The sequence below is a fragment of the Bidens hawaiensis genome, unplaced genomic scaffold (assembly GCF_021521415.1).
Source record: "Bidens hawaiensis isolate Kalapana, Puna unplaced genomic scaffold, B.hawaiensis_p1.1 tig00008123_1, whole genome shotgun sequence".
Lineage (NCBI taxonomy): Eukaryota > Viridiplantae > Streptophyta > Magnoliopsida > Asterales > Asteraceae > Bidens > Bidens hawaiensis.
In genome coordinates this window covers 622,592-650,488 of record NW_027491577.1, presented here as the reverse complement: position 1 = coordinate 650,488, position 27,897 = coordinate 622,592, and the positions used below count along the sequence as shown (strand labels likewise).

At 39.9% G+C, this 27,897-nt stretch overlaps 1 protein-coding gene across 2 annotated transcripts; it reads left to right on the top strand.

The window, feature by feature from the left end:
- The first annotated feature begins 3 nt into the window (after window positions 1-3).
- On the top strand, window positions 4-27,864 carry LOC143637088 (eukaryotic translation initiation factor 5A). 2 transcript variants are annotated; one of them, XM_077104544.1, is made up of 5 exons: window positions 4-205; window positions 565-687; window positions 27,234-27,290; window positions 27,380-27,454; window positions 27,528-27,864. In XM_077104544.1, exons 1-5 carry the CDS (start codon window positions 83-85, stop codon window positions 27,627-27,629), a joined length of 480 nt encoding a protein of 159 aa, XP_076960659.1. In that variant the 5' UTR covers window positions 4-82; the 3' UTR covers window positions 27,630-27,864. The 2 variants fall into 2 exon arrangements, with proteins under 2 accessions (XP_076960659.1, XP_076960660.1); XM_077104545.1 differs by lacking the exons at window positions 27,234-27,290; window positions 27,380-27,454; window positions 27,528-27,864 and adding exons at window positions 763-819; window positions 908-982; window positions 1,105-1,435.
- Window positions 27,865-27,897: the final 33 nt, after the last annotated feature.

Genomic DNA, 27,897 nt, shown 5'->3' with positions numbered 1-27,897 from the left:
ATATACACCCTCAGCTCACGTGGCTCCGCCTCTCTGCTCTTCTCTTCGGTTCTATTCATCCATCCATCAGATTATTATTATTATGTCTGACGAAGAGCATCAGTTTGAATCAAAGGCCGACGCCGGTGCTTCCAAGACATACCCTCAGCAAGCCGGAACTATCCGCAAGGGCGGTCACATCGTCATAAAAAATCGCGCTTGCAAGGTTTACCCTTTTACTTTACTTTACTTGTTAATAATAATAATAATTTCATATTCATTTGCTCTTTATTTCGGAATTGTTTGACCTAGATCTGTTACTTGTTTCAATTTCCATGTTTGCGATGTTGATTTAGGGTTTTGTTTTTTTAGATAGATAGATAGATGCATTGATTGGTTGTACTGTACAATCACAGGATGAGATATGATAAATTGACAACTTATTTGAGAATTAGTTTAAATTTACAAGCTTTAGTGGACATTGAATCTTAATGTTAATTTTGTATTAAAGAAAGAGTTATGGTTTTATGATGTTGGATAAAATACATGTACATGTGTATGATTGTTTTACCAAAACTGTAACAGGTTGTAGAAGTTTCTACCTCCAAGACTGGCAAGCATGGTCATGCTAAGTGTCACTTTGTTGCCATCGACATCTTCAATGGGAAGAAGCTCGAAGATATTGTGCCTTCCTCCCACAATTGTGATGTAATTACTTTTTGTGATTTTATCCCGTTTCTTGAATAATGAATTAACTGGTCTGTTCCTGTATATGGTTTGTAGGTTCCTCATGTCAGCCGTACTGACTACCAGCTAATTGATATTTCTGAGGATGGATTTGTAAGTTTCGTTCAGGAATTGTTTTTCTAATAAAAGTTTACATTTAGATTCTGGTTATGATTCATCATTTATGACCACGTTGTCTCAGGTGAGTTTGTTGACTGAAAATGGTAACACCAAGGATGATCTGAAGCTCCCAACTGATGATGCCCTCCTGACACAGGTATGTTAATGTCACGCCATACAACTTTGTTATGTTATGTATACGAGAATAATACAAACGAGTGTTGTTAAATACGATGTTCTATTGTATTATTGACTTTAAAATGGCTATTATGTATGTAGATTAAGGATGGATTTGCAGAGGGAAAGGACCTGGTGGTGAGTGTGATGTCAGCAATGGGTGAGGAGCAGATTTGTGCTCTCAAGGACATCGGTCCCAAGTAAACTCTTGAAGCGCCACCACCAGCAGTAGCAGCAGAAGCTTCTGTTGTAATTCTGTTTGGATATGTTAAGGTTTTACTTCCTTTTAATGTACTCTGGATTTGTTTTATTGAAAGCATGCAGTGGCTATGATATTGGGTTAGGGCTGCTGCAAATATGATAATGGTGTCTTTGTGTTTGTGTTTTTAAATTCTTAACTCTTTTTAAGGTATTGAAATACAAGGGTGTTTTTGACATGGTCGTTAAAGAGTCAGGTATGTAGTTGGGTACGGCGTCAAAGGTTGGTAGAGGTGACGGAGTCAGACCTTATATAGTATAGATACGTTAGTGATTGTTTAAACCAGTTTGAGCGTAACAGACAGTTTTAAGCTTGGTTTAGTGCAGTTGATTAAAAAATTGCGTCCGTAAGTTTCTAGGCAGATATTATGTACGGTAGCTGCTGTATTAAAACCTCTTTATTTGGACATGTCATCACCACATTGTCGCATCATGTTGCCTACACGTGTGTTGAATTAGATTTTGTTTCTCGGTTGTGTTTGCGAGTTCTTGCTAATGTCAATGGCGGCGATGATGGTGGAGTGTTCATGGTTGGTGAATGGTGATGATGGTTTTGTCGTGTTTGGGTTTTTTGGTTGTGTTTGTATTTTATTGCTAGGGGCGGATTTACATAGGTTCTAGGGGGTGCGTGGGAACCCCCCAAGTTTCAAAATTAGTGTAAAACTATATATAAAATCTGGAGTGCACCCACTTATAAAATTGGAGTGCACCAATTGATAAAGTTTGAAAGGTGGTGGAGTGGCTAAGCCATTTGTTGTTAACCTGAGGGTCTTGTGTTCTATTCCTACTAAAGAACCTTTTTTTTTTCTGAGATTACTCGACTCAATTGATTTTTGAAAGCACTTAAAACACAAAGCTCACCAAACCATATTGAAAGTTGATGGACATGTTTTGAATTGCCATAAGTTTGGAAATTGTATGCACCCTAGAAACTATAATAAAAAGAAATGAGAAACTTATTTCAGGTACTCTCAATTCCTCTCTATTAGAAATAAATATTACTTACTAACAAGCATTGTATGCTATCTATGATACACTATATTGTGTATAGAGAATCCTAAATTAAAAGTTATAGAAACTTCTAAATATTATCAACTAGTTGATAACCCCCATCACAAATGCGGAAGTGAAATCGGCACTGGTTTTGTTCATTGTTGTACCGTTACAGTAGCGTTAAGTAACTATTAAGTAAATAGAGAATAATTATATTTCAACTTAGTATTTTATAAACCTAAAGTGACATTTTAGTTATGCTTGGTGAGAATGTAGACACAAAACCAAGAACTACCAAGCCATCAGTATAGCCAATAACCAAATTGAGAAAAAACCGAACCAAACTAAGTCAAAACTAACAAAATACAACCTACAACATATATTCTAAAAGGTATATCATTACTTCATATACTTTAAACATATATTCAAAATCGAACCGTCGAACGACCCAAATAATCAAACCGACCCGACTTTTTTTTTATCTAACTCTATGAAATTGGAGCATCTAAAAACGGTGCACCATGTGAAAAAATGTTCTGGATCCGCCACTAAGCCAATGGTGGCGACTGGCGATAATGGTGGTGGAGTGTTCACGGTTGGTGAATGCCCGAATGGTGATGATGGTGGTGTGTTCTATATACAATACAATGCAAATTTAAGTTAAGATACACGCAAGATCAATACCAGATTATCATGGTCTGATTTAAGATTAACAGCTATATAAATAAGATGCAAAGTCAAACGTAACATTTTAGAATAAGTAATGGTCACTAAACTAGTTTTATAATAATATTTTAAATGTCCATAGATTAAGACAAGAACTTCATTGAAGAAGTCGCCGATTAGAATTCGAGTCACATGGGATTTTATTCATTTTGTCTGAGTTACGCAAGAGGGTATTGACTTCTGTGACGGTGGTGTCAAGCGGGTATCAAGAAAGAAAGTTCTCCGAAGATACGGAGAGGACGCGGAATCGGGGGCTCTTTTTGAGAGAAACTCCATGGGACTTCAAAATCGGGATCGGCTGCAAGCCGACCATTAATCACCCAGTGATACTAAAAATAGTCGTCGTTTAAAAAAAAACTACGGCCACCTTTGAAGAATAGATTTTTCTGTGTGTTAACAACGGCTTTTAAGCATAAACGAATACAAACTAATTACAATTAATATTATTTATAAAAAAATAGTTATCGATAACAACAAAATGGAATCATAAGTTATCGATAAAAAAAGAAAGACAAAGATCCTTGTGATTTCTAGTTCGATCATGAGGGTGTCAGGGTTTTACCACCAGTGGGTTTTCCCCGAAACTTGAGATAACTTGGAGTCGCTTAAAGGCTCAGTATGGCTGACGATGGACTTTTGTCATTGGGTCACCTCATACAAAGTATCTAGGCATTCTATATTTGTTTGTTGACGGTTAAAAACAAAGTTTCTCGATTAATTTGATTGTATGATAATAGTTTAATTAAGATAAAACCCTACCGTTGTACATATAACATCCCACGTATCATATGAGTAATATGATATTATAGTAACAACTAGCTTTTATCCCTCGCGTTATGGGGGTTGCGTTTTTTTTTCGTGTCTATTATTTATATTTTTTTACTATTTTAATTTTATTTATTTTAAGAAAGTTAATAATATACTTAGGTTTTGATGATGAAAGGGTTCACAAATAAATAAGATGTTATAACTCGTTTAAAAGCTATGGCCTATGAGTTTGGTGAGACTCATGACCCGCTTATATTTTTTTTACTATAAAATTGTTTTACTATTAATAATATTTTTTATTTAAAAATTGGATATTAGTTTTTAGTATATCCTTATTTTATCGAATTTTCATATCAAATATTATTGAGATTAATTTTTAATATAATGATATGTTATAACCCGTTTAAGGTTATCTGGATTTGATGAGACTCATACCCGTTAATTCGGGGTTAAATGCATAAAAAGTCTTCAAATAGAAAAATCTGGCGGGTTGAGAGAATGTAAGAAGCAATCAGACAGTTTTTAAAGGTTTCGTTTATATATATATAATATTAAGATTCTTAGTTCAATAATTTTTCTTTTCTTTTCCTTTTTTCTTTCTTTTTCCTATTCTTTTCGCGCAACACGTATGGTAATTTATTTACATCCTCATATGTTGTTTTAAATTATTCGTTTATAATATCTATATATTTTTTTGAATTTTAATTTTATTTATTATAAGTAAGTTAAATATACTTAGAATTTGATGATAAAAATGTTTCATAAATAAATGAGATGTTATACCCGGTTTAAAAGTTATGTGGGTTTAGTGAGACCCATTTCCGCTTATTATTATTATTATTATTATTTATTTTTTTACTATAAAATTGTTTCTTAATATAAATAATATTTTTTTCTTTAAAAACTGGATATTAATTTTTAGTATCCCTATTATATAGGATTTTCATATTAATTTTTTGATAAAATTAATTTTTAATATAATAAGATGTTATAACCCGTCTAAGACAGTGGCGGACCCAGAAATTATTTTCATGGGGGGCGACGTCAGGACTTAACACTAATTTTAAGTTGGGCGATCGGGATTTTCACATAAAAACAACACTAAATTTTTTTTTTCAAGGTGGGCGGTAGCCCCCAATCTAAAGGGCTAGGTCCGCCAATGGTCTAAGGGCTATATGAGTTTGGTGAGACAAATATCCATGAATTCGGGTCAAACGTATTATTTAAGAATAAAACAATTTGGTGGCTTGATAAAATTTAAGGAGGTATCGTTTATATATATTTAAGAACTAGTTTTTATCCCCCGTATTACAGGGGTTATTTTATATTATTTGTTTCTAATATTTATTTACTTATTTTTTGAATTTTTATTATTTTTATTGTATGAAAGTTAATAATATACTTATGGTTTGATGATAAATTGTTTCACAAATAAATGAGATGTTATAAGCCGGTTTAAAAGTTATATGGGTTTGATGAGACCCAATACCCGTTTATTTTTTTACTATAAAATTGGTTTTTTAATTATAAATAATATATATATATATATATTAAATAAATCAGATATTAATTTTTAATATATTCCCTACTTTATAGGATTTTTATATCAAATATTTGGTGAGATTAGTTTTTTATTGATAAAATGGCAAAACAGGTCCTTTATGTTTTCATGGTTTTTCAATAGTCGTCCTTTGGAAAACTTAATGACTGAAATCATATTCTATGTTTCCAAAATGTTTCACATTACGTCCTTTCCCACTAACCCAGTTAGATTTTTCTTTAACTCTGATCACATGACCTGCACATGAGGATAGATCCGTAATTTCATGGTCCAGCTCATTTCCCACTTTTGTACTCTCTCTCCCTCTCTCTCTCTCTATCTCTCTCTCTCTCTCTCTATCTCTCTCTCTCTCTCCTTTCTCGCTTTATATTCTTCTTTCTCTCTCAACTCCCTTTCCTTCTCTACAACAGTCACCACAGCACCCACCAGACCACCACCACAACTGCACCATCGAACCTGCAACCATCGACGGTGGTTCCCAAAACCCGACCGTTTTAAAGGAGGATTATGCTAGAGTTTCGGTAACACAGATCCCACCACCGCCTCGTCCTGCCACCAACCAACGTCCAGCAACCACCACCATCTCTGCCTATCACTACCACCACACATATCACAACTAGTGCTAAAGATGCGGCCGATTCACCGAATCTGTCTTCTGCTCCGATTGCAACGGCTGATTCGTTGAAGAGATTCATAACCCGAACCCACTCTCTCAGACTCTCACCGAACCCGTTTTCCGGCAGCTGATATGTATAACATCGTTGATAATAGGAGCTCCGGCGACCCGATTATGGTCTTAAGTGGTCGTCCGCATACCGGGTATGAGATGTTTTATGAAGATGGATCTGGGTTGGGTTTACGCCCAATACCGATTAGTATGTCGGATTTTTTATTGTGTTCTGGGTTCTGGATTTTTTATTGGGTTTTGGTTTTGGAAAGTTGTTGGATCACCTGCTACAACTGATCGGCTTTCCGGTGAGGCGTTATCATATGGATTGTAGAGAGATTTAACGGTGAAGCTTTTCGGTTGGTGGTCGCTGTGGCAGGTAAAGAGTGGTGGTGGCGAAGGCAAGTGGTGGCGGTGGCATGTGGTGCTTGGTGGGTGGTAGTGGTTTTCGATGTTAGAGAGATAGAGAAGAAGATGATGATGCATATGGATTGTAGAGAGAGAGGGGGGGGGGGGGAGAGTCATTTGTTTTTAAAAAAAATAATTAATTTATTTTTAATTAATAAATAAATATGTAAATTTACAACACTAACCTCACATGCTTTGCACATGACCAAAGTTAACGAAAAAATCTAAGTGGATTAGTGGGAAAGGACGTAATGTGAAACATTTTGGAAACACAGAATATGATTTCAGTCATTAAGTTTTCCAAAGGACGACTATTGAAAAACCATGAAAACATAAAGGACCTGTTTTGCCATTTTGTCTTTTTTATTTAATGAGATGTTATAACCCGTTTAAGAAATATCTGGGTTTGATGAGACCCATACCTGTGAATTCGGGTCAAATGCATGAGAAACCTCCATTTAAAAATCAAGCAAATCTGATAGACTCCAAAAAAAATAAAAAAAATGGGGAGTGACCACATCACGATTCATGCATATTATAGACTAGTTTATATCCCGTGTTACACACGGGTTAAAAACATTATTTTAACACATTAATATTAATAAATATAATCTATGAAAATTTAAAATCAAAATAACATATAACCAAGTAACTTAAATATGTAAACACAATTAAAGATAAATAATAAGTGCATAAAGTTATGTTTTAAAATGTTTTAAAATGTTCAAGTGAGAGTCAACTTCTAATGGGAACAATACAGATTTTTCCGATCATATTCACAAATGAAACAACGCTAAATTGGCATTATAAGTGATCATAATGTTTTCCCATAAAAGTATATGAACTTGACAATTCACATTACTACAAATGGACTTAAAAATTTGCTACTTTCGAGAACCTGTGATTCAATACAACTTTAACAATTGACTTATTCCTAATATCAGGATTCAATATCATCTGCATTTAATCAGGATAAATATAAATAACAATAATAACATAATCTTGATGTGACAAATAAACACCCAAATTAAAAAAAAAAGATAAAATTAGTAATGGAATTGAACCTACCCTATGCCTCTAAAAATGCTTTCCCTCATAGCTTATTACTTATGTTTTTATAATGGACTTCAAAACCTGCAGATAATCATTTTTGTGCATCATCTTAGTTACCGAATGGTTTATAGTTAAAAATTATTGTTAGATAAAAAAAAACTTAAACTGCAAAATAAAAAAAATCCATATCTCACGACAATTTATTTGCTCTATTTCTCACACAAAGAAGGGGGGGGGGGGTCTTGATAGATGGAGTACACCTTAATTCTTAGAATTAGATTTTTTACAAAAAAAATAGTATTTTTTTTATTTAGTCGGTTAAAAGGTAATAAGAGAGTTTTGCATATTGTTTGGTGAAAATGTGATTGTTTCAATAGACCACCATCTCAAATGTTGAAAAGTTAAAATGTAAAAGAGAGTCATACTTTTGATCCACTAGATGTAAGGTCAAAAAAGTTATTTTAAGTAAGATTGAAAAGATTAAGAAAGTGTGAAGTCTCTTGGATAGAGACATTGATACCACTTTGGTGTAAAGTTTTGAAAAACAAAAAAAATTACTTTAAACATGTAAATTGTATATCGGTTAAAGGGTGTTGGGATTCCTTATTTTTGTCCCCTTATAACTTATTGAAAAGTTATAAAAGTGTTTGGGATTGTTTAATGTGTCAATGAAAAAATTCCACAAGTTACACGGTTGTAACTTATGACTTATGACTTATGAATAAGTCATAAAAAAGTAAAATTAAGGAATCCCAAACACCCTCTAAATATTCAAACAAAACTAAAGGTAAATAATAAGTGCATAAAGATGTTTTTAAAATTGGTTACAAAATGTTCAAATGAGAGTCTAACTTCTTAGTATCAATAATGTATATTTTACTATTGTGTCAATACCAAGTTCATTTTAGTACCATGTTCACCAAACAGAAGTCAACGTCTCCCCTTTCATAAATTCATATCCCGTTCAAAATATGAAATCAGATATAACATAAAAAAGACACTAAATCTAAAACAAACCCCATATTGAATCGGTTGAGAATAAACTTTTAAATAAATTATCATAAAAAATACCTACTAATAGGTATGTTTACAATTTGACGAACATTTAAAATGAAATTGTAACATCCCAAAATTTCGAATAATAAATAACATTGTTGCAAAAGTCGCTAGGCGGTCCCTAGGCGGCCGACCCCCTTGGAGGGAGTACCCGGAGTACTAGGGGAGTACTCGGAGAGTACTTGGACATGATAAATATAAAGAAAATTAATTTTTGGGTAATATATATATTTCAAATATCATAAGTTTACTAATACTTATAACAAAATAAGTGAATATCAATATAAATAAGAGAAATACATTTTTAAACACTAAATTAGTCTAAAAAATGTTAATCATCAATTAAAAAAATGATATTCGTTCTTTAATATTATAAAAATACGAATTATGTTGTATTTTTAAGTCAAAATAGACCCAAGTTAACCGATTTGATGTGATTCCGGCTAATGTTGACCACCTTTGAACAATTTTTAGTAACTAGGCGGAGGTAAAGAAACTCCCCTCGGCACCATACCTTGTAGCGAGTACTCGGAGAGTACTCGGCCTTGTAGACCTACTTTTACATTATTGATAAATAACATTGTATGTTGAATTGTTATGACGGAAAAGTTACTCGAGTTATTGAATAAGTAGTAAAATGGTTAAAAGGGAAAGATGAGTAGGCTAATTAAAGAGGATTAATCATGGACTAAAAAGGAAAGACGGAGCTTAGGTCCATGGGCTTAAGGGAGTATAAATACCCCTTAAACCCTAAATCTTTCTATTTCCATCCATCTTATCCATCTTATTCTCCCTACACCTCCATAACACACACAACCCTTTCCATTTTCGGCCGCAAGAGAGCAAGACAAGAATCCAAGGTCGAACCTAGCTAAATCCGGATAGATTTCTGATACGCAAGCTTGATACAAGATAAAGATTTACAAACAAGTCAATCCGTAACCTAGGAACATCATAAAGGTATGTTCTTGATCTTAAAGGTTACGTTTTTATGAACGGTTAGCCATGAAAATTGAACATAGACTAGATCGGACCTAGATAAATCATAAAGCTTCAAACTTGATGATTTATATGGACGTAAACGTTCATGGTTAGATACGGCTTATGAATGAAACCCTAGGACTAGCTTAAAGAACGTTTTAGGATTAAAGGTTCAACCTTTATGACTAGAATGGGTTAGATCTTGAGGCCGTGAGGTTAACGGGAGGTAACAAATGAAAAACAGTTAAGGTGGTTGGGCTATAGACGATTACAAGTATAACCATGGACCGTTAGTCGTTATAAATGGGTTTAAGGGTAGGAACCTGAGCTGAGCTGGGTGTTTTCGGCCAAATTTGGGAATCCTTGGTCAAACCTTATGGTTCTCGGTCAACAGGCAGCACCAAGAATTCTCGGTCAGAGTTCTCGGTGACCAGGTGTTCTTGGTCAGGATTCTCGGCCGAAAACACGAGTTCTCGGTTAAGTATGGATCTCGTCCAAATATGAGAGTTCTCGGTCAACCTAAGGGTTCTCTGTCTTGGGTTCTCGGTCACACAATTCCCTGTTTGGATTTGGGCCTGAGTCCAGTTGGGCCCAGATGCCATAATGGGCAGTTGGGCCTGAATCAGCTAAGTCCACATGAAGCTAAACCCATATCCAATTTAGACAAATTATCCCATTATCTTAGGCTTAGCAAATAAGCCCAACTTAGAAAATAATTTAAAATATTAATAGAAAATGTGTTAAGACAGTTAACCCCAGCCAGGGGCTCTGCCTCTTGGACCCCGCTAGGGGCTGCCGCCCCTAGAACCCCGCTGCCAGGGGCGCTGCAACCGGATCCCCGCTCGTTGAGGGCAATAATTAAACTAAAAACACGATATGGGTAGTGATAGTTAAATTGATACGTGTAATTGTTATACAGTTAGTCATGCACAGCTCAAGAAAGGGATAACCATAAAACGGTGAACGTAACCGCATTCAGGTGAGTTTCTAGCCCCATTTTCCTTGTTATGTTTTCGGGCCTGTGTACTCGATGTGATAGTTAATACACTTACCTTAAATGGTAAGTGTATGCCATATGATTTATGTGATAGATATTATGTTATTTATGTGAACGAAAGCCTGTCGGTACGTGAACGATTTTCGGATATTGCACGTATTGACAAGGGAGGTATGTACGTGATAGATGAATGTGTATGATATATATATATATATATATATATATATATATATATATATATATATGTACATCATATGAGTATGTAATAATGATTAAAGGAAGTATATGTATGTTACGGGTATGAAAAGACAGTATGTACGAAGATGAAGAAGTAAGGGATCAGACCCTAACAATATCTGATATAGAGAAGAAAGGGATCATACCCTAAAAATATCTGAGATAGAGAAGTATAGAGGGATCAGACCCTACTAATATCTGAGATAGACAAGAAAGGGATCAGACCCTACTAATATCTAAGATAAACAAAGGAAAGAGGGATTAGACCCTAATAATATCTGAGTAGAAAAGGAAGGGATCAGACCCTAATAATATCTGAGATAGAATGGACAGTAAATATAAAGTATAAAAGTAATAAGGTATGTACGTATGTATGAAAGTATGAAATGAAAGTAAATTAGTAAAATAATTATTATGTATCATCGAATGCATGATTGAAGGTAAGTGTATGTATTGTATGATGTATGATTGATTAGAACTCACTCAGCGTAGCTGACTTTAAGTATGCACGCAGGTGAATAGGATGCGTCAGCTGGCGTGAGCGGGTCACATGGCAGAAGAATAAAAGCCTGACATCTGAAGATCTGCTATGTTTTATAAGATATGTTTTTGATTTTGAAAGACAAGAAGAATGTTTTAAGACATGTTTATGATTTGATATGTAATGTTTTATGAATGTTTTTATATTCCGCGTATGTTTTTATTAACTCTGATAAATGGAACTATGTTGATGAGTAAATCCAACGTCCAAATGTGAGGCACCGGTAACCGGGCCTTACAGAAATATTAAGGTACTAAACAAAATATAATAGTATAAAATACTTATCACCATATATATATATATACACACACACATATATGGGGTTTGTTAAAACTAATATTATTGCATATTGTTAACAAAAACTAATATTTTTTTAGCCGGTTAAAAGGTAATAAGAGAGTTTTGCATATTGTTTGATGAAAATGTATAAAAATGTGTATTTGTTTCAATAGTTGACCACCATCTCAAATGTTGAAAAGTTAAAATGTAGAAGAGAGTTCTGCATATTTTTGTCCTTTAGATGTAAGGTCAAAGAAGTTGTTTTAAGTAAAATTGAAAAGATTAAGAAAGTGTGAAATGTGTTGGGTAAAGACTTTGATACCACTTTGGTGCAAAGTTTTGAAATACACAAAATTTTACTTTAAAGGGGACAAAAATAAGGAATCTCAAGCACCCCCTTAACCTATATACCATTTACATGTTTAAAGTAAAATTTTGTGTATTTCAAAACTTTGCATCAAACTTTGTACTAAAGTAAAATAGATTAACATATTATCTACATATGTGAATTGTATTTCCAGATTATGTTGGCATCAAGTATAATAATAAATAACTTGAAAGTTATTAATGAAACCATTAAGATCAAATATGCCTTCAAATTAATTAAAGTTCTTTAGGTAATGTACCTGAACCACTCGTTGAATACTCCATCTGTGTTGAGCTCACTTCCCATAATCCTATATCTCCATATTTTTTAAAAGTAAATAGAAATAATTCAAGAACTAATCAAGTTAACATCACAAAAATATACACTGTAACAATAAATTAAAAAGAACAAAATATAGACCTATAAATGTTACAAAATAAAAAAGAGAGCCCACAACTTGCATTTATTGCAATCACCCTACAAAAAAACATAAACTTTGAATTGTTCTAAATTTAAAAAAAAAAACTAAAAATAAAATGAAAAAACAGTTCTATTTTGATTTAGGGTTTATACGATAGATGAAATTAAAAAAAAATCAAGAACAATTAAAATAAACAAAGAAAATACATAACTTTGGCGCTACATCATTGATTTACCTTCAAGATTCAAATTCAGATTCATTACCTAAGATTACAGTACCAACAAAAAATAAAAACCAAGCAATGATGATTTAATAGAGAATTGTTACCTAAAACTTGATATGGTACATGATTTTCGAATGTAGACGACGACGATATGACCTAGATAGGGTTTCTGTGGCTTCACATATTTAAATCCTTAACCAAAGAACAACAAATCGGTAACCCAAATTAGTTATAAAAGAATATGAAACCCTAGGAGAGATTCAGTCGAAGATTATGTTCGGTGAAGAAACACGGATCCAATCCTCTGATATGGGTCCTGGATCCAATGAGTCCACAGGGTAAAATACGATAACTACTAACACAGTATGAGCATAACTTCCCAAAGTCCAATGACCGGAACCTGCAAAACAGACACCGTGAGTCTCGTTACAGGAAGGACAAGAGGGGGTTCTTCCTGTAACTACCCTCCGGCGTGAGAATCAGTAACGTTCGTAAAGGAGAAAATACCGAAGTAAATAGACTAAGTGTAGTCAGAATATAAGTGAGTGAATGAATCCCTACCTCATGCAGGTTGACGAGGTATTTATAGCCGAAGGATCAGGAAGATGATTGGGCCAGCTGTCCTCTTCTAGAAGGCCTTGATAACTGCCTGGAAGCGTGTCCCTCTGTGATAGGTTGAGCTATACGTCCCATGTGCATGGGTATAACAACCTGGACACGCGTCACCTTATGATAGGACGGATTGCACCTTGGCCATGTGCACGGTTATAACAACTTGGCCAGGTGCACGGTTATAACAACTTGGCCAGGTGTCCTTTGTTCATTGGTAAATGAGTCACGTATTCTTCAAGTAACCATCGTGGATAGTTGTCCCGTTGGCATTGCCTTCCGGTCATTTTGGCGGGCAAACGTCATGTCCTGCGGATGACTTCTGAGGGTGCAAGGATGCTTCCGCGCATGGTACGAGGACGTTCTTCCTCTACCATGATATGCGGGTGATCCATATGTCCCGCGGGTGGTATATGAGGAGCTCCTCTATGACCCGCGGGTGCTACTTAAGGGTATTTGGGTCTTTTTGGTACCCTACCTCTATAAGTCCCCCCAGTCCAGTGTTTCTTCCGTGTGAAGTCTTTATGCAGGTGAAATTCTGGATTTAATGTATGTTGGGGGTTTTTGAATTTTTGAAGTTAGGTAGAATATATCTTCTGTTGGTATAGATAATCATGAAAAAAGGATAAGTTGACCACTCACAGGCGCGTGAACAGATGATGGAACGTTTATGACGGCTGTCACTGTACCTGACTGTGCAACTTTTTCTCTTTTTCGAATTTCCCGCGTGACGTGTCGGTTGCTGATTAGGCGATGAGTTTCTCTCTCTACTGTTCATATCCCATCGCATTAATTGCGATGGGTATAAATAGGGAGAGATTTCTTCTATTCGAAGTTTTATCGCCTTTGATTTCTGATTATCTTCTTGTTTTTCTCTGAACTTCACATATATCTTCTTTCTATCTTACTGAACTCCATTATAATGTCGAACGTGCAGACTGAAGTTGATGAAATAGAAGTCTCATGGGATTATATAGAGTACGAGAAACTGCTAGAGACTTACGGCATTCCACCGGAGTGGGAGCCGGAATTTCCTTCTCCGGGCAATATAGCCAGTCTGCCGCCACCTGGCAAGATGGCTGTCTATTCCGATTATTTTGTCTATGGGAACTTCCGTTTTCCCCTACCGAAATTTTTTATGAAGGTGCTAACTGCTTACGGGATTCATCTATCCCAACTGCACCCGCGTGCTGTGATGCGAATTCGTCACTACGAATTTGTATGTATAGCACGTGACATGGTACCACATGTTGACTGATTTCCGGTTTTTTACCGTCTTGCTAACCGTGGCGGTTGGTTTACATGTCAAGGATTTTCCGATAGAAGTCTTGGCTATGAAGTCGAGAAGGGGTCCGCCAACTGGCGTAATAAGTTTTCCTGGATCTCCGAGGACGTGATACCTGTTGCCATGGTTCGTCGTCTGGTTAATAACGCTCTTCCGGAAGTTGTCACGGCCGCTCACGAAGGTCGTGATTGGTATCGCGCTCTAATTGCGGAGCCAACACCCATGCGGGCATTGCCTGAGGAAGCCCTAGTATGGGCAGGCATGAGCCGCTTGTGGCCATCGGAATTTATGGAGCCTATTTTTGTTGATCTGAATGAACGTAAGTTGTCTTCATTGCCTTTTCTATTCCTTGAATCTCTTCATGACTGATTTTCTATCGTTTCAGGTCGGAGTTCTATGCTTAACGCCTTCTTTGAGGATAGAGGTTGTGTCCGTAAAAGCATCCGTGATGCAGGGGACCAACCTATTCTTGAAAAAACCAAGTCCCGATTCCTTTTTCCAAAGAAGGTGCGAGCTGAGCCCATTGTTTCGGACGCAACCTTTGAAACAGGTGCGTATGTTCTAAACCCTCCTCCGCTTAATGCCATTACTTCTGACGGGATGATCGCCATCCTATCGTCGAGCGATGATGATGATGGCGATGTTTCTGAGTTTTCTGTTTCTCAAGAAGAGAGGGACTTTGATGACGACGCCCCTGAAATTTCCTCTGTCTCATCTTTATTGGCAGAGTTAGAGAAAAAGAGAGCGTTCTTGGCTTTTCAAGCAAGTCAAGCGGACGCAAAGACTGCGGACACTGAGGCGGGACCTTCAAAGAAAAAACAAAAAACTCATCGTCCCAAGAAGCCACAGTACAGTCTTGTCGAATGCATTGATATAGTAGAAGGTATGTATTTCCTTTTAAGTACTTTACTGTTTTGGGTTGTTAGCTAAGTGTAGGTTTTTTTGCAGATCCGTTGATCTTTTCAGACGATGCGTCTGAAAGGTTTCCTACTCCGACTCCTCAATATGAGGGACAAACGTCTCCTCCTCCAGAGAGGAGGGCGGAGGACAAGCCTCCCACTCCACATACTGGGATTTCCACGGAAGACCGGCCAACATCTCCGCTGATTGAAACAACTACAGGAGAAGGGCCGTCGACTCCCCCGATTGATACTGCATTAGAGGAGCCCAACATCCAGTCTGGAACTGATAATCGTTATGACTATCTTTTTCAAACTGGAAGTGTTACTGGTGACCAGGAGGACAACCCTGCCGTGAATGCGGAGGGTTTCAGAATTAACGAGTCTCCTCCTCGTCCTCCTCCACAACAATCATCTTCGATCCCAGTTCATCTTGAACCTTCAGGTTCCCACTACTATGGGGACGCGAACTTGGGAGATAAGTTTTATTTGTTTGTCCCTCCATGGGATATTACCAATGGATCCCGGTTTACTGACCCTGGGGTCTGCATGAGTTTTGTTAAGCACTGCGTGCCACCGGCCGAAATGGTGCACCAACGTGACCTTTCCCGCCACGACCTTCATACAGACTTATCTTATCATCTGGCTAATGCTTTAGCCGGTAGTCATGAAGTCTTACATGAATGGCGTACCATGGACGGGAAGCTGGGAGACGCTTATCGAGCCATTGAGGCTGCGAAAAAAGAAGCTGAAGAGCACCGTGTTGCGGCGAATACTGCTAAATAGAAGCAGACGGACGCGGAAAACGCCCTCCAGAATGAGCAGGATCGCAACGCTACCGCTGCTCGTCGATGGAAGGAAGCTTGTGAAAAGCATAACTCCCTTCTTGAAGCTGCCTGGGCAAAGACTCAACAAGAAAAAGATGATTTGGCCCGGGCTCAGGAAGCAAACTCGGCCTTGGAAAATCAAGTGGCCATTCAAGGCACTCGAATCCAAGAGCTTGAGGCGGAGCTGAAGTTGCAGAGGGAGCAAGCTGAGCTTAAAGACAAAAGTGCTGTTGAGATTCAAGCTGCTTATGACTCCCTCTTGCAAGCTCAGGAAGAAACAACTGCGGGATCTCAAGCGCTTCAGGTGCGAGCTGAGCGCGAAGAACAAGACCGTCACTGGTTCCTCACTCGGGGAGTTGATGCTGTAAGTTTTTTCCACTTTAATGTTCGCTTCCTATCTTGTATTCTGATATGAAAGACTTATGTTTTTATTTTGGCAGGTCATCCGTCACATCAAGGGGAGTGGCGAAGCTAACTGATAGCTTTGCCAATCTGATGGTTGCTTCCTCTTCGCTTGGACGTGTGAGAGGCTTTCATGAAGGGATGACCTACGCTCAGAGTAATCGCACGTTCAAGGATCATCCGTTTCATAGCCATGACGTCAAGCAGGAACGCGCCGTGCGTATCAAAGAACATGATGATTTAATCTTCCCGTTGCAGAATATGCTTCCGGAGTTTGCTTCCGCTGCTGATGGTGTACAGCGGTTGAAGAGCTACCTAGTTGATGAGTCTGAGGACGATTCTTCTGCGGACACTTCAACGAAAGCTCCGGAAGATACAATGGTTTAAATTCGTAGTCTGGGATAGGCTAGAATCCTAAGCTTTGTAATTGTTCTTCCATTTATTTTGTAACCGTCTTTTGAATATTAAATGAAAACGAGCTTTTTTATCTTTTATGAATATCCAACTGTTTTAAGGAAAATATCCTTAAGAGATATTTTGAAATTTGAAAGTTTTTGCAAGTTGATTACTCATGATGACGTGGTGGAGAGAGAAACTTCCTTGGGGCAACTGACGGGACGTGCATGACGCCCTTGACAGCCTGTTCACACTTTCTTGAATCTCCCGCCTGACGTGTCGACCATCTGGTGTTCCGCGGTTTCTCTCTCCTCTGGTACTCAGTCCGTCGCATTAATTGCGATGAGTATAAATAAACCACTCGTGGCTTCCTTTCAACTATTAACATTTTAAGATTCTCTTTCTCTCAAACATTCAAGACTTTGAACTTTCTGAAATTTCTTTTGTTCTTCTTACTTAAATGGCTGGAGAGAAGAAAGGTAACCCTACAATTCGTGACGTCGTTGTGGCTCTTAAGGAAATTTCTTTGACGACGTTGTTAACGTATATGGATTAGCGACAGAATGGGAGCCGGAGCGTCCGGTGAAGGGTTCCGTTGCCACCCGTCCGCCGCTGAAGAAGATGGCTTTGTACGTGGACATTTCACGACCGGGAACTTCCGTATTCCGGTGACGAAATTTGTCCAATCGATCTTGACAACCTTTGGGATTCATATATCTCAGATTCATGCTTTTGGGATGCTGAGGATTCGACACTTCGAATTCTGTTGTCAAGTTCGAAATTTTGAACCCTCTGTCGACATGTTTGTCGTTTTCTACAAAATGACCTTCCGCGATGGATGATATAGTTTTGCTTCCGCCAGGAAGATTTTTATAGGTACGGAATGGATCCGTAGCCTACATGGCTGGAAGCTAAAGTTTTTCTGGATTAGGGAAGATGTTATCCCGTTCCCGATGACCCGTCGCAAGGCAGAAGAGGCTATGCCAGTGATTGTGGCTTCTGCTCATGCGGGTCAGCCATGGTTCACGACCCTGACCGCCATGCCGACTCCCATGCGCCCTATCCATGAGGGGGCGATGGTGAGTGCAAATATGAGCCGTCTATGGCCGTTCTCGGAGTTGGAGCCCTATTATGAGAAGACCAACAAGAGTAAGCTTGATGTTACTTCTACTGTCCTTAATAAAAGCCCAATTTCTAACTTGTATTATTATTTGCACAGGTGAGGGTTCCGCCTTCGACACATTGTTAGATCATGAAGGAGGAATGATGGTGCGCCGCCTAATCGATCCTAAGGATGTGCCCTTTTTAGAGCGCACCAGCACCAACTTCATGTTTCCCACCGCGTTTCGTTCGAAACCAATAGTTTTCAAGGTGATGTACGCCCAAGGTGAGGAATATGTTAAGGAATGTATCCAGAAAGGTGAGGGCATTCTACAACCCCGACCTGTGACTTCTATTACTTCCAGCGGAGTGATTGTACTCTTTTCATCCAGCGAAGAGTCGTCATTCTACGGAGGAAGTTTTCCAGCTGATGCTAACAACGTTGTGGACTCAACTGCAGGTCTCACCCGCTAAAGAGCCACCACCAACCAGGAAGCGGGTCAAGACGATGTAGACACTGCTGCAGAGAAAAATCATCCTGTGTCTGATGATGTCACCATAGAGGGGGAGCATCAAGCTGGTGACGCGGGTGCCTCCAAGGTGGCTGGCAAGCGCAAAGTTAACCCAACCAAGGCCGCCCCCAAGAAGAAGTCTAAGAAGGTAAATCCTGCTGTCTTGGAAGCGCGTCTGAACCAACTTGACACGGAAGACGCTTCCTTGGGTAAGTTAAATATTTCTCACATTTGTTAACTGTGATAAGTTAGATATATTTCTAACCAACTGTTAACGTTATTCAGTGGACCTGGATGACCTTACTGAAGGTGCGGCAGGTTTGAAAGATTCGACTCCTCTTCCGCCACCACCGCCTAATACTGCTGAGGAGCCAATTGTCATGGCGGACAACTCTCCATTGAAGAACAAGGAGATTGACAATATTGATCATGTCAGTATGTCACCTTCGTATAATGTTCATAATTTTAGAGATCAAGGAGGTTTGAGCATGTTTCCCCGTGGTCCTCAGACCTCTCCGGCTCCTCAAGAGGAGGATCCTACTCCGCATCATCCACGTTGGTCTTTACGTCGAGAATCAACGTTCCGTGACGTGGACGTATGCTTCGAGTATTTGCAGGAGAGTCTTCCTCCTGTTAAGAAGGAGCACCGTCGTCATAGTATCCGCCAAGAGTTGTTAAATTCAAACTCTTACCACTTCGCGAATACTATTTCCACCAGTCGGGAAATAACCCGAGACTGGTTAGCGATGAACGAGGAATGGGTTGAGCTGGCTTCCTCAGCATCCGATGCCAAGGAGGAAGCTCTTAAGGCTATAAACGAGGCCAGGGAAAACCGCCAAGCTCTGGAGGCGGAGAAGGTCGCTCGGTCCGCCGCCGAGGAAGCCACGGTTGTTCTCCAAAAGCAATTGGATGAACAGGCCAAATTAGTGGAAACTCTACGAGCTGATTCGGTGGCCAAGGATAAGCGTTTATCTGACCTTAATGCCAAGAATTGAGATCAGGCCTTGAAGTGTGCCAGCCATAAGATGGAACTTGCCCGGGCTAAGGCAGACAAAAAATGGCTACTGGCAGAGGGAATTCCCAAGGTATGAATCTTGTCTTTGTTGTAAATAACCTAAGTGTTTAAAATTACTTATATTCAATTTAGGTCATCGCTGATGTCTGGGCGAGTGACGAACTTGGGAACTGTGTCGCTGTCCTCCTGAAAGCGTCCAAACAGGCTGGCCGCCAGCTAGGCTTTCAGGAAGATTACAAGTTTGGTTCAACCTCCAAACTTCCTGAGGAATACATTTTGGCTGGCCAAGATACTGCTGCTGTCCTCATCCAAAAAACAAAGGATTTTGATTCCTTGAAATTTTCTTTGGCGGAGCAGATATCTGAACTTGCGGATAAGGAAGACAGCATCGAGCAATTAAAATTCCTTCTTGACCTTGATGAAGAATATGAAGAAGATGCTGATGATGCGGAAGACAAGGGTGCGGGACATGATGATGTCGCGCCATAGATAGATTTTGTCTTGTAATTAATCTCTTCTTGTTGTAATCTCTTTTGTGTGAATAAAGAAGTTTCTTTTTTGCACCCGGTACACTTTGTTTTATTTTTCATAATATAAGTGTTTGTGGGATCTTCTTTGTATGCCAATAAAAGATTACATAACAATACAAGTCGTAAATGACTAAAAGGAAAATTTTCATAGATGAGGCATTAGCCGAATTACAAAATGAAAGTACATAGTTTGTGACTATCTAATTAGGCACGCAGGCCAAAAAAGAAAAGCAAACTACATGTGGAATTTCTTTAGTTGGGCTCCGTTCCAAGTTCTAGGGATCTCAGTCCCATCCAACTTTTCTAACTTGCAGGCACCTTTAATAAAACTTTCTGAATTTTATAAAGTCATTCCCAAGTTGGGGCCAACTTGCCCGGAGGCTTCATTGTTGCGGTAGACAAAGTCTCCCGCATCGAACTCACATCTTTGGACCCGCGAGTTATAATACTTTTGCAACTGGCGTTTGTAATTGTGCTCGCGGATAGATGCTAGTTCTCTCCTTTCATCGAGGAGGCAAGGTTCATCGTGAGTTCATGATCATTATCATCGATCAATAGAACTCTGGCGGATGGAATCCCAATCTCGGCCAGAATCATGGCCTCTGTGCCGTAGGTTAGACTAAAGGGGGTCTCAGAATTGCTGGAATTCTTTTGGGTGCGGAAGGCCCATAATACATGGGGCAATTCGTCCACCCAACCCGTCCGTTTAGTTCCTAACCTTGCTTTGATTCCTTCTTTGATGGTCTGATTGGTTCTCTCAACTTGGCCATTCGCTTGCGGGTGGGATACAGAGGTGAAGATTTCAGAATTGTGTAACTCTTTTAACCATTCTTGTAGCCCACTGTCCGCGAACTGAGTTCCGCTATCGCTAACAAGTTCCAGAGGAAGGCCAAACCGGTAGATTATGAATTCCCACAGGAATTTCTTAACACTTGCTGTTGTTATGGAAGCAACCGGTTTGGCTTCCACCCACTTCGTGAAGTAGTCGATGGCTACTATTAAGAATTTGACTCGTTCAGGGGCTTAGGGAAAGGTCCCATTATGTCGATAGCCCATTTCTGGAACGGCCAAGCCGAAGTGACTGGAACGAGCTCGTTCTTTGGTCGTAGCGTGTTAGTAGTATGACGCTGGCATGAATCACATTTTCTGATTTCGTGCACAGCGTCCAGATGCATTCCTGGCCAATAATATCCGACGTTCATTAACTTTGCTACGACCATGCGCAGAACAGCGTGAAGACCACATATGCCTTCATGAACTTCTTTGATTAGATAGTTCGCGTCCTCGGCATCCACACATCGAAGTAGTGGTCCGAGGAAGGAACGTCGGTATAAAACACCATCATGTATCTGATAGTTCAAGGCTTTGTGCTTTATCTTCCGGGCCGCGGCTTTTCCTTCTGGGAGGGCTCCGGATGACAAGTATGCTGTAATGGGTGTCATCCAGGATTCCACTCCCGTTTGGATCACTAAAACTTGGTGTTGCGGAACAGACGGGCGGTCCAATATTTCGATGCGGATGTCTTTGGCAAAGTGTTCGAAGTTTGTTGAAGCCAATTTACTAAGAGCATCTGCTGATTTGTTCTCACTCCTTTTTATGTGAATGACCTTGCATGAGGATAACTGAAGCATCAAATCTTTCTCCTGTGACACATATGAAGCCATTATGTCATTATTTGCTTCATATGTGCCGTTAATCTGCCCCGCAATCAACATGGAATCCACGCGTGCTTCCAAATGTTTAACCCCAAGCTTTTTGGCTATTCGTAAGCCTGCCAGGAAGGCCTCATATTCCGCCTCGTTGTTAGTGCTTTTGAAGTCTAACTTTATGGCGTATGTGAACTCATGGCCTTCGGGATTGACTAGCCTGAGGCCTGCGCCAGATCCCTCATTACTTGAAGCTCCATCCGTGAACAAAGACCAAACCTGTCCTAGTTCCGGAGATTCTTGGGGTTGTTGCTCAATCAAACATTCCTTCTCTTTGTGTTGCGGGACTTCAGTGACAAAGTCCGCTAACACCTGTCCCTTAATTGCTGGCCTAGGTTTATATTCTATCACATGTTCACCTAGCTCGATGGCCCACTTTGCCAATCGCCCAGACAATTCCGGCTTGATAAGGACGTTCTTAAGCTTGTATTCGGTCAAAACATTGATGGGATGCCCTTGGAAGTACCTGCGATGGCGTCGGGCAACATAGACCAATGCTAGGACAAGTTTTTCTAACATTGAATATATTGTCTCCGGGTCTGACAATGTTCTGCTGACGTAGTAAATGGTGTTTTAACATTTTTCCTATCCGTCAGGAGGACAGCCCCGATAGCAATGTTTGATGCTGACAAGTACATCGTTAAAGGTTCTCCCGCATAAGGTGCTGTCAACGTAGGCAATTCCATCAAATATTTTTTAACCTCCAAGAAAGCTTGTTCCGCTTCCGCAGTCCATCTAAATTGTGCTTTCTTGAGGCAGTTCCTTAGTGTTGAGACAAAAGGATAAGACTTGGATGCATGATTTGCCAAGAATCGATTCAACGCAACCAAGCGACAATTGAGTGTCTGAACTTCCTTGAGGGAGGAGGGAGAAGGCATGCGAGCTATAGCTTGGACTTTATCCGGATTAGCTTTGAAACCCGCATCCGTGACAATTACTCCGAGGAATTTTCCTTTCTCCATCTCGAACGAACATTTAGCTGGGTTTAGCTTCATGTTGATACTTTTCAAGGTTTCGAATGTCTCTTCGATATCCCTCAGCATCTGATCTTCCTCAACACTTTTAATCACAAGATCGTCCATATAAACCTCCAAATTTCCACCAATTTGACCTTTAAATGCTTTGTCCATTAATCGTTGATATGTGGCTCCCGCATTCTTCAGTCAGAAAGGCATCATCTTGTAACAAAAGGTGCCTTGATCGGTATGAAATGCTGTTTCCCTCAGCCATGCGGATATGATGGTAGCATTTGTAGGCATCCAGGAAGCATTTGAATTTGAACGGTGCCACAACATCGATCTTGAGGTCTATTTCAGGCAATAGATAACAGTCCTTGGGACACGCCTTGTTTAGATCTTTGAAATCTATACACATCCGCCATGTTCCATTTCTTTTGGGAACAATAACCGGATTGGCGACCCAGGTCTGATATTGAATTGGTCGGATGATTCCAGCCAGTAGGAGGTCTTGAACTTGCTCATTCATTGCTTTTGTTTGTTCCGGACCCATCTTACGTTGTTTTGAATAATCGGTGTAAACATAGGGTTTACCCTCAATTTGTGCTCCGCAATGCTCCGCGGAACACCAGTCATGTCCACGGGTTGCCATGCGAAGACATCAATGTTTTTTGATAGAAACTATTTCAAGAAAGTCTGCACTATCTCAGAGATAGCAGGTCCAATTGTTACAGTTTGATCAGGAAATTTCTTGTTCAAAACCCATTTCTCCGGGTCGATCCTCAGAGATTGTTTTGGAATATTGTTGGGTTTTGAGCTTTATGTAGCGAAGCAATGTCGATTGACATGAATTATTTCTACGCCGGTGCTGGTTGGAACTCCTACTGCACCGTGAGTTGTGGATGGGTGAGCATTGAAATCTCCAATTGCTTCTCGCCCCAGGATGATATCATGTTTTGACGTTGCAGGCAGAACTAAAAATTCAACCTCCTCAGTCCTTGAGTGAACTCCATCGCTCAGGGTGACCGGGAAGGAAATCACCCCACGCGGATGCATTATTTCCCCTCCAAATCCTGATACCGGAGCATGGATGGGTTTTATCCTTTCTTTATCTTCGTCATCCAGTTGCTCAAAGCACTGTTCGTACATGATGTCCGATGTACTTCCAGTGTCAAAGAACACATACTGAGAACGATAATGACCAAAAACGGTAGTGATAATTAGGGGGTTCTTGTTATTGGGACCTCCCTTGACTCGTGGAAAAATCACTGGTTCGTTTTTCCATTCCTCTTCATCAGATTCTCTTCTCTTTCCTCCCACCTTATGTCCGCCTTGGATCATATGGACGTTCAAGTCCTTGACTTGCTTTTTGGATGGGACCTGGTTGTCCCATATGGGAGCTTTACTAGTCCCGGGCCTTCCATCTTTCACCAGGTGTCCAAGTTTCCCGGACTTCACAGCCACCTCAATTTCACTTTTCAAATCATTACACTCGTTCGTATTGTGACCAATGTCATTATGATACGAACAATGTTTTTTAGCATCAAGGAACGACCTCCTTGTGAGCGGCTGTGGCTTCTGGAAGTTCACGTTCTCTGTGGTGAGAATTTTAGCGGGAGTTTTTGAAAGAGGAGTCCATCTGTGAGGACCTCGATTCAAGGGTCCTGTTTTATTCTTATTGCTAATGAGAGATCTCGCATCAAATGGTTTTTATGCTTCGGTGTTCGGCTGAAGTCTTGACCAAATTGGGCCTTTTGCCTGTTTATTGGGTCGTGGAGTTTGAAACTCAACCTTGAGTTTTTGTTTCGAACTGTTACTCCGCAATATTTTCTCGGTATTGGCAAATAACTTTGCCGCAATCATAAGGTCGTCCCACTCCTTTGGCATTCCATCCCTCCCAGTGAGTGTGCGTATTAACTCGTCACACTTAACATTCTTGCGGAAAGCACCGCGAAGCATATTTTTGCTTATCCCACCAATGTTCAGACTTTCATCATTGAACCTAAAATCTTCAATGGATTCACTATCCCGGCGGACAACATCCAGAATCTCTGATTGGTCACGCGTGTGCTTCTTCTGTTGGCTGAACTGTTGTGAGAACTTCTTCACCAGATCATCCCAACTAGAGATTTGACCATCAGGGAGTTTTTCGAAACATTCCCTCGCTGCCCCTGTTAGTGTCAATGCGAACATATGACACCAATAGGGGAGCATCCATCCGCTCACACCACCTACTGCCACAAAGTTCTGCAGATGATCACTTGGATCAGTCATGCCATTGTATCTACCCACCGTTGTGGGTATCTTAGCATTAACAGGAAAGGGTGCTGTTGCAATACTAGCTATAAATTTAGAATTCTCGGCAAAGGCTGTCAGACGGTATGGCTTGGTGAAATCTTCCTCAGCATCGCTGTGATACTCGGTATGGCGGATAACATCACGCAGACGACTGCTTCTTGCCATCGAACTCATCCTGCTATCACCCGTGCAGAAACTGTAGTCTCCCGGGTGATACGTTGAGTCGTAACTATCATATTCATCAAAGTGGGGAGGCATCCGCATGTCCGTGCTATGACGGGGGCGTAGCCTTCGTGGCTCAACAAATTCATGCTCGGTTTGTTGACTGTAGCGGATCTGACTTCCCCTCACCGTTGGAGGAGGAGAAAGAGATCTCCGAGGAGATTCTTCATAAGTCAGAGCGTGAGCGTGAAGATGTGTATTCCGCACCCTACGCTCGTATTCCGCCCTTAGGCTCTCTTGTTGAGCTTGGAGCCATTCATCCGAGGAGATCTGTCCTACGGATCTGGATTTATGACGGTGAGATCTCGCCATATCGAGTCACTGGAATCACCTTCTAGATCTAATACTGAGTGAGTCTGGCGAGTCTCCCTCATAATTCGTCCAAGGTCCCGTATATTAGAACATTCTAGCGCTGTAACATGACCTAACTCAGGAGGAGTTGGTCCAGTTGGAGCAGTAACACGCTCAAGGGTATGACCGCCCAGTGTTGTATCAGTGGCTCGTGAACCCGTAGCTGTTCCACGTGCAAACATACTGGAAGAAAAACCCCCAGGTGCTTCATTATAAATGATACGTTCGGCCCCTCAGGAAGTTTACTCATACTTTAAACGAACCGAAAAAACAACGAAGAAAAAATTGTGAAGTTCTAACACCAAAACGGATGGTGCCAATGAAGAAACACAGATCCAATCCCCTGGTATGGGTCCTGGATCCAATGAATCCACAGGGTAAAATACGATAACTACTAACACAGTATGAGCATAACTTCCCAAAGTCCAATGACCGGAACCTGCAAAACAGACACCGTGAGTCTCGTTACAGGAAGGACAAGAGGGGGGTCTTCCTGTAACCACCCTCCGGCGTGAGAATCAGTAACGTTCGTAAAGGAGAAAGTACCGAAGTAAATAGACTAAGTGTAGTCAGAATGTAAGTGAGTGAATGAATCCCTACCTCATGCAGGTTGACGAGGTATTTATTGCCGAAGGATCAGGAAGATGATTAGGCTAGCTGTCCTTTTCTAGAAGGCCTTGATAACTGCCTGGACGCGTGTCCCTCTGTGATAGGTTGAGCTATACGTCCCATGTGTATGGGTATAACAACCTGGACACGCGTCACCTTATGATAGGACTGATTGCACCTTGGCCATGTGCACGGTTATAACAACTTGGCCAGGTGCCATTTGTACATTGGTAAATGAGTCACGTATTCTTCAAGTAACAATCGTTGACAGCTAACCCGTTGGCATTGCCTTCCGGTCATTTTGGCGGGCAAACGTCATGTCCTGCGGATGACTTCTGAGGGTGCCAGGATGCTTCCGCGCATGGTACGAGGACGTTCTTCCTCTACCATGATATGCGGGTGATCCATATGTCCCGCGGGTGGTATATGAGGAGCTCCTCTATGACCCGCGGGTGGTACTTAAGGGTATTTGGGTCTTTTTGGTACCCTACCTCTATATTCGGGATACCTGAGGAGAGTTGTATTCAAATCATGGATGCTTCGGTTGAAGATTAGTTTCGCAGGTGATGGTGTGGATGTATGAAATGGAGAAGAAGTGATTGTGAAGAGGAAGCTTTGTAAATGCAGAAGATTATTGTTTGAAATTCAAATATGGAGAAAACATTGGGAATGTGGAAGCTTTGGGACTGGGGAAGCTTTCAAGGGAAGTTTGGAGACGTGGCCATGCTAGTTGATGAACACAATATCAAATTAAACATGGGGCTGACACGTATCCTAAATGCATGTGGTGGTGACACGTGTCAGAACATGTTTTCATTTATTATGTATAGAGATAGAGATTAGATTAGATATATCATTTTTACACAAAACACCATATACAAGAGAGTCGTATTGTTTCATACCCGTATAATCCTAGATCATACGGTCTGTCAGTGGTATACGGTAGTGTAGCTCTACGTACTGTATATGGTTTGTAGGTTCCTCATGTTAGCCGTACTGACTACCAGTTAATTGATATTTCTGAGGATGGATTTGTAAGTTTTGTTCAGGAGTTGTATTTCTAATAATAGTTTTACATTTAGATTCTGGTTATGATTCATAATTTATGACCACGTTGTCTCAGGTGAGTTTGTTGACTGAAAATGGTAACACCAAGGATGATCTGAAGCTCCCAACTGATGATGCTCTCCTGACACAGGTATGTGACAACTTTGTGATGTTATTTATATGTGAATAATCTATTGACTTTCTAATGGTTATTATGTATGTAGATCAAGGATGGATTTGCAGAGGGAAAGGACCTGGTGGTGAGTGTGATGTCAGCAATGGGTGAGGAGCAGATTTGTGCTCTCAAGGACATCGGTCCTAAGTAAACTCTTGAAGCGCAACCACCACCAGTAGCAGCAGAAGCTTCTGTTGTAATTCTGTTTGGATATGTTAAGGTTTTACTTCCTTTTAATGTACTCTGGATTTGTTTTATTGAAAGCATGCAGTGGCTATGATATTGGGTTAGGGCTGCTGCAAATATGATAATGGTGTGTTTGTGTTTGTGTTTTTCAATTCTCAACTCTTTTTAAGGTATTGAAATACAAGGGTGTTGTTGCTATGGTCGTTAAGAGTCAGGTATGTAGTCTACTCTTT